Genomic DNA, 8,454 nt, shown 5'->3' with positions numbered 1-8,454 from the left:
TCGCGCATGCACAGAAGGATGGACTGCTGGTCTGTGCATACCAGCAGGAGATGCCAAAAATCGCCGGTTCCGCTTTCCAGCTATTTTCGCTTTGTGGCGGGGCCATAGAACGGAACCCGCCGTATTAGTGAGGCCCTACTGTACTACAGTATGTAACTCCCTTAAAGTATACAGTAGGATGCCATAGATGTGAGAATCTTTCATATGTGACAACCAGTTATTGATTCTAGAAACAGGGAACAGATTACATCTTGTGGCATGGGAAATAATTTTAGATGAGACATTGAATTAATTCTAAGACTAAATTTGTGATATATAGCTCTTAGAATCCCTTGCCAGAAGCAATATATACAACGCACCACGAACGCAATATTGAAAACATTTTTTTTAATGCATGGTGAATATTTGCTCATTAGATGGGTGCAAATAAATGTCCCACCTTTCAGTGATATATCAAATAGTCCATGGTCCAGTTATTTTCTCTATTTATTCAGTGACAAATAGAACACATCTTTTACAGCATAATTTCAGTCAGTTACATCAGGTTTTCAGGCATATAGAATTTAGTCATAGAATGGAGAATCCTTAGCTTTGTTGTTCATAGCTTGGATGTTAAATGATTCTGAATTCTATAAATCCAAATACAATCTTTATACATTTTAGCAATCATCTGTTTTTCTCTTTGTCGACCAAACGTTTTAGTCAATTATCAACAGGGCTTGACAAACTGGATTTTGGGAGCTGGCAAGGTGGCCACCTATCCCCTCGCAGATTAGATCGCTAATACATGCAGCGGGAGGAATATGGGCCACTCTATGCTTTGCAGCAACTGCGGCCAGCATGGCACTTTGTTCTCAAAGCTGATAGCATGGGGGCGGGACTAAAGTGACAGGGGAGGGACAGGCAAATAGACTAAGCAGGACTTGTGGAGGGGCGGTCACCGAAGCTTGGGGCAGCAAGGAGCCCGGAACATGAGTGGGGGCTGAGGTAAGGAGCTTTGACCTGGCTGGGACCTGGGGGGGGGGGGTGCAGAGTAGAGGAGAGGTGCAAGAGGAGAGGTGCAAGAGGAGAGGACAGGTGCAGAGGTGGAGAGGAACAGAAGAGTGGTGCAGAGGAGTGGTGAGGTGCGATGTGCAGGGGGGGAGGGGGGAATATGATAGGCAGGGGGTTGCTATTATATAAATAGAGAAGACAATCCGAGGATCAAAAGCGGAGCACAGCTGTGTTAAAAGATGGAGGCTAAACACCAGCAAATGGGTTAAAAAATAAGCCTTTAGTCCATGGTGAGTGAGTGATACAAAAAAACACTCTGACCCATTTCGGGACCCAATCCCTTTGTCAAAGAGTATGCTTGCGTCTGTCAGTACTCCTGAACTTGTAGACAATCCCCCGCCCCCAAACGGAGACGGCGCGAAAACCTCCGCGGGTGAATCTGATTGGCGGAGAATATCCACCAATAGACCGCCGGGTGAGGGACCTGCCTCCTGAGGGTACGGAGGATCGTGAAACACAGAACGGGAGCTGACATGAAAAATACAATCACAGGCATAAAACAAATAGAATGGAAACAAAAGAAAACAGCGCACAACGCCAAATAGTGAAGCAAATTCAACAATATATTATAGAATAAAAAGGGGGTAATATATCTGCGTACATGAAAAAAGTTGGTAAAAGGCATGTAGTGTGTATCACACTGTTTACCACTCGGCAGCTGTTAACTGTAGAATCGGGTGCTTGCTTCCCTCTGCTGATGCAGCTCAGTTGATTCTGGGGCAGGACGTCAGTCTTTCACTTGTGGGGTGCTGAGCCACCCCTGCGTTTACAGCTGCAGACGCCATTATCCCCAACACGGTTATGTGGCACTTATTATTTAATGTATAATTATCTCACTGTGGGAGTTGTGGTTTAATTTTTTATAAATTTTTTATCACTAAATTGATGGTATAGTCACTGCACTGTATATATTTATACATTTAAACTTTATAGGTAGTTAGGTAGTAGCGCACAGTTTTGTTTTTTGTTTTTACTGTCTCTGCTCTTCACTGCTGCTGCACATCTAATTATCACTAATCACTGTTACTCTAATTTATATATTTATTTGGTCTGCGTACATTAGTAGTTTTACAATATGGTTTGGAGCTTGATTAACTGTAGGGAGAAAAGGGAGGAACATTTTAAACTCCTCTTTACTGAGGAAGTGCTACATGGTCAGCATAAGGAACCATCAGAGCTCACAGTTAAGGATCATTTTAAAACATTAGAACGGTTATTGCTTACAGAAGGTAAACATTGGCTTGAGACTAAGGGCCTCATGCAGTAAGCGTCGATTATGTGAAATCGGCAATCTTACCGATTAGTCATGTTATTGGCGATTTTTCCTCTCCGTATGCAGTAAGTGCCGAATACATTCAAAATCAACCCGAAAACAAATCCGCCCACTCTCACGATGATTAGTCGATCACACACAGGTGTATCGGCGTGCGTGGCGCGGTGCTGTTAGGTTGCCCAATCACAAATCTTGCTGAATCAGGCGAAACAAGCATGTTTTGGATTGCGCGCCATATTTAAAGGCAACGTGTACTGCTAATCATTCTCTGTGTTGTTGGGAGTGAGAGAGAGAGAGACGCACAGAGCTGGACGATTGAAGATTTGCATATTGACTGAGAGACTTGTTGTGTATTGGGTGAGCTTTGTCCTTTGTTGTTTTGTTTACATCTTTGTCTTGTTTTATATGTGGAAGTGTTTCGTGTGATTGCCTGTACATTTCTTGTCTGTTTTTTGTGAGTGCTGGAAGTATGCCCGCAAAGCGTGGGAAGAGTGATGCCGGTGGGAGTGGGAGTGCTACTCGTGCGAGTACGCGTCGGAGTGAACGTACTGTTCAGGGGAGTGATGTTGCTGAGAGTGAGAGTGGTGTTGCAGGGAGTGGGAGTGCTGGTGCTGCGAGTGGTGTTGCTGGGAGTGGGAGTGCTGTTGCTGGGAGTGGGAGTGCTGTTGCTGGGAGTGGGAGTGCTGGGAGTGCTGGTGCTAGGAGTGTGAGTGCTGTTGCTAGGAGTGGGAGTGCTGGTGCTAGGAGTGGGAGTGCTGGTGCTAGGAGTGGGAGTGCTGGTGCTGGGAGTGCTGCTGGTGGCGCAGTTGCAGATGGGGTGGATGGTGGTGGCGTGCTTGCTGGTGGGCAGCTTTTGGAGGCTCTTCCATTGGAAGAAGGAGAGTCCAGTCAGCACCAGCCAAGCTCTGACCCTAAACCTGCTCGGAAGAAACGTGTGGAGAAGCCACGTAATCCTCGCTTCAATGACCAGGAAAATACAGCTCTTGTCACTGGCATTCTGGAGCACTATGACAGTATATATGGACATTTACTAGGTAAGTGTACCTTTACATTTATTATTCAAATACATGTGATCCTAGGTCATCTGAGTTTTGTTCATACACTGGCGACACACTTTATTCGAGCTCGGCTAGTCCCACGAATTCGGGTATACCCGGGTGTATTGAGGTTTGTGACTGTTTTCTGCCCGAGTGCATTGAGGTATTTTCCAGGCAGGGATTGAAGCATTTTATTCCCGCTGGCTGCAATACTGCACAGTATATATATATATACTGCATTACAATTCATGAATTTATGCCATCTGGTAGACACGCGAAGCATTGCAGCCTATTAAATCCTAATCATTATCATTTAACAGATCAGCCGCCCGTCAGCCAGGCATGAACCCAGGCTGGGAAGGCAAACGCAACGGGGCTTGTCAGAGGTGAGGAGCGGCGCATTCCAGGTATCTGCCAGGTACATACTGGGTATTTGCTCGAATAAAGTGTGTCGGTGCAGTATGCAAATATGGGTTCACAATATCTTTCTATGTTAATTAGTCTGGAAACACAGCTTTTTATCATGCCTTACAAGGACAACTAAACACAGGCGGTCAATTTGCCATAACTGCATACAATATGAATGCAACCTTGCTTACATGTATAGGTTTAGTAGTGAATGCTCATGTGCTTCACATATTACACCTAAAACAGCATGTTTGCTATCTCTTGGAACAGCTAGCAGTGTAGGAAACTGGTGCTTCTATTATTAATCATTTACCTCATATATTTTATATGTTTTTCAAGGGCGGACAAGTTCAGCAAGCAGAAAAGAAATGTGGGACACAATAGTCATTGGTGTCAATGCGTGTGGGAATCATGTGAGGGACAAGCGGAATTGTCACAAGAGATTTGATGATATTAGGTCCAAATTGAAAAAGAAAATACAACACCAACGCGTGCATGCTACTGGCACTGGAGGTGGGCCCACACCACAACGTCTCATATTAAGTCCATTGGAGGAGCTGCTTCGGGCAAAATTACTTCCCGTCGTCGTGGAAGGCTTACCTGGTGACCGTGATATAGGAATTTACCCCTCACAATTTCCACCAGGTGAGAAATATTACTGTACTAGGCGTGTCATTGCTTACAGTTATTTTGCATAGTTACACTGCTTTTTATACTGTCTTCACAATATAAGCATACCTGCATCTATATATGTATATGTCTGATTCTGTATATATATATATCTCAAAATAGACATATATGTTGTAGTCCTACTAAAAGCAGTAACTAATATAGCACGTGCCATTGCGTGCTCATTTACATGTGAATTCCCAAAATGCATTGCTGCAGTGGAAGCAATTGATGGTGGGCGAAGATGGGGAACAACAGGGTAGTACACATGTGTAACACATGTTAATGAGAAATTATTACTAGCTACAGGTACAGAACAGAAATATGTATAATATTATTGTGTATTTTATTTATTTTACTCCGACAAACATGACATTACTGCCTATTTTAAGCATGCATCAAATATATTGCATGCAACGGCCTACAAACATCACTTGCACTAACACATCTATAGTTGTTTATGAAAAGGTCCATTTTTACTTTAACTCATATACAGACAGCATAATGAGGCACACGTATCATATTTTATGTCATTGTTTTCATAACTTAAAAACTGCACACGACTATTTAGCTCATCTACCATTGTGTTAAAGCAGCTGCAATTAATATCTCATCACAGCATACACTTCAACAGAGGGGGTGGGGTTCAGCACACACACTAATTACAGCCTCATTTTAGGGTCAACTTAGTTCACACCATTTTCACCTGTTTCAAGTAATTGAAAGGTGTGGCTGATTATTCTTTTTGGGGAAGGGAATACCGTTATTACAACCTGACTAGCACAACTGAAGTTAATCGCACTCATTTGAAAGCTTCACTTTAGCTACTAAATGCCCCAACAACTCATTACTTATCAAACCGTACGTCACACATTAGTTCACTCATATCTATAGTTGAACTACTACTATCAACGACACATTATCACACACTGCATGTGTTGTCTTGTTTAGTCACAGCCACATTCATGTGTGCCACATCTTATATTAATGTACCACACATATCCTCTACCAAAAACAACACTTTGTGCAATATGACCACTTTCATGATAACCATTGTGAATGGTCATCTCATGATAGTTATGTACATTATGATACTGATATCACTACACAACATATGATTTTTATGTTCAAATTTAATCTATTTATCCTCACGCATTACTGCAGGAACATAGTATGTTTTATGTTAGGGAACTCAAAAGTTCTAAGTACACAGGCATGTACATTGTTATTACAACTATTTATGTTCACTTTCACACACACATTTTGGGTTAAGGAAATGATGCTGTTAGGTACTCATAAATACAGAACATACAATAACTGTTTGTTCAATATTTACACATGTAAATGTAAAACTTATGTTATTGTTATATATAGTTGCCCCTGAAGGACATGTGTCACCTGAGACTGAACAAGTGTCTTCACCTGGGTCAGCCAGCTCAACACACCTAGAAGGTGAGTGTATCAGTTGGTGGCCATATAATATGTGCTCTTCTATATGTTATGTTGTCATGTTCATTATTTGTTTTGCACATCTTCTTTAAATAGGATTACTTAGTGTCAGTGAAAATGAAGTGTAAGCCAACTTGTATTGTGTTAGTGATGTTAACTATCATGTAGGAGTTGTGAGTTTACAGCAAGTTTTCATTCACTCATATTTCATACTGAGTCCAAACATTATTCTTAAGTCAAGGTAGTTTTTAATGTGAGGTTATAAAACGTATGGAAACATGTTAGTTGTTACTTATGACACAGTACAATTACATAGTAACACAGCAGAGATTAACATGCCATTTAATAATGTGTACATTTATTTGTAGAACATGATGAAGAGGATTTTGATGATGATGATGATGATGATGATGATGATGATGCCGCCGCCGCCGCCGCCATAGACACACAAATACAAGCAAGTGACCATGAAGAGGTTCCAATTGAAACTGTTTTACCGCCAAAACGTCCAGCAAATACCACATATGATGCAATTGTAGCTTCTGAGGGAAAAATTGTGGAAGCAGAAAATCGTCGCCATTCTGACCTGATGACAGTGCTGGAAAGGATGATTGCACTGCAGGAAGAAACAGTTTCACAATTGGCACATCTCCACAGAGTCTTCATTGAAGTGCCTAAACAGTTGCAAAAAATCAACACCTCATTCGAAGCATTAGTTGTTCAGCAAACACAAGCTAATTACTGGAGAATGACTAATGTACCACAATTCAACACCTCACAGCCAGGATCTGTTCATGCAGGTCAGTTTTCACCACATTCATCTGATATTCATTCACCAGGCCCAAATGTTACCGGTCAAGTAGCAGACATTGCTGTGCAGGTTCCTGATGACATCCTACCGCTGCCATCTGTACAAATTCAGCAGCAGACACCTACAAAGGAGGCGACAAAAACAAAACAAGACACACATGAAACAGACCAACCATCACTTGTGCAGTGTCTACCAACTTGCTCACATGTGTCAGTGGGCACAAGCCCTGTCCGTGAACAGTCACTACCCAAAAGCCCTGTAGCTGAGTCACTGCCCAAAAGCCCTGTAGGTGAATCGCTGCCCAAAAGCCCTGTAGGTGAATCGCTGCCCAAAAGCCCTGTAGGTGAATCGCTGCCCAAAAGCCCTGTAGGTGAATCACTGCCCAAAAGCCCTGTAGGTGAATCACTGCCCAAAAGCCCTGTAGGTGAGTCACTGGCCACAAGCCCTGTAGGTGAGTCACTGGCCACAAGCCCCGTAGGTGAACAGTCACTGCCCAAAAGCCCTGTAGGTGAGTCACTGGCCACAAGCCCTGCCCGTGAAGTGCCAGAGGCCACTCAAAGTGGCTCTGTTGTGCCTAAAGTTGGTGGCAAAAGAAAAAGGAAAATTCAAGAGACAACAAGCAGGCCTGTTACTCGCTCGCAAAAGGAACAAAAAAAATAAATGTTATAATTCAGAAAATATGTCTTTGGCCTTGTTTTGTTGACTTCAGATTATCTAATTACTATTGTATGTATGCTGAAGACTGTGTTGTTTCCAAACTTTCAAGTATGCTCTTGTACACGTGAAGTTTTGGAAATGTTAACACTCCTAATTAATGAATAGTGTTATAAATATTTATGTTTTAATCGTCTGTTCAGTAATGGTCCACCAGGAGCCAGTTGCTAAGTTTAGAGAAGCTGCCATTGACTTTGCAGCAAAACATTGCATTTGGGTGTGTTAATTGATGTAATCATTGCATGTGCATATTATTTTCATGCAATTATAAAAGCACCTATTTAACTGCAAACATCTTTCTTGTACGTGTACAGCAGGATTTTGTGTTAAATATTACTTACCTTTGGTGGCCATTGTAATGTTGTCCTTTAATCATTTATGTGTTCTTGTTTCAAGAACATCTCTGAATTGATACTAATATATATGTAGTATGTATTGATATATGCACACACACACACACACACAGACACACACTGTGTGTGTGTCTGTGTGTGTGTGTGTGTATATAGTACTATCTAAACTGGTATAGATGTATTTACAAAAAACATACACTTCATGCTTCCTTGTGAAAACACACTATTTTAATAATACAGGCCTAATGTTTGACAACTATACTAAGTGTGAGCCTCTAACATTATTGGGTGCAAACAAATGTTTATTACTTAATTCACTCATGTTTATCACCATTTAAATAGGTTTCATACAAGGCCTACTTACTGCCATCAATATGTTGTGTGTACTCCAGCAATATTTAAAAAAAAAAAAAAAAAAAACATTTTTTATATATATATATATATATATATATATATATATATATATATAATATATATATATAAAAAATTTTTTTTTTAATTTTTTATATATATATATATATATATATAATATATATATATATATATATATATATATATATATATATATATATATATATATATATATATATATATATATATATATATATACACATACACATACACATACACATACACACAATATACATATAGTACAATATACACTTTATATATAAATATATATTTATG

The 8,454-nt window shown here is 40.5% G+C and overlaps 1 protein-coding gene across 1 annotated transcript; it reads left to right on the top strand.

Annotated features, from left to right (window-relative positions):
- The first annotated feature begins 4,125 nt into the window (after positions 1-4,125).
- On the top strand, positions 4,126-7,070 carry LOC142464049 (uncharacterized). Its single transcript, XM_075567149.1, has 4 exons — positions 4,126-4,416; positions 5,815-5,892; positions 6,258-7,016; positions 7,063-7,070. The coding sequence occupies exons 1-4, from the start codon at positions 4,140-4,142 to the stop codon at positions 7,068-7,070; spliced, it is 1,122 nt and encodes a 373-aa protein (XP_075423264.1). The 5' UTR covers positions 4,126-4,139.
- Positions 7,071-8,454: the final 1,384 nt, after the last annotated feature.

Source organism: Ascaphus truei, chromosome 1 (assembly GCF_040206685.1).
Source record: "Ascaphus truei isolate aAscTru1 chromosome 1, aAscTru1.hap1, whole genome shotgun sequence".
Lineage (NCBI taxonomy): Eukaryota > Metazoa > Chordata > Amphibia > Anura > Ascaphidae > Ascaphus > Ascaphus truei.
Note: the sequence above shows the minus strand (reverse complement) of the source record. Positions and strands in the feature narration are given on the sequence as shown.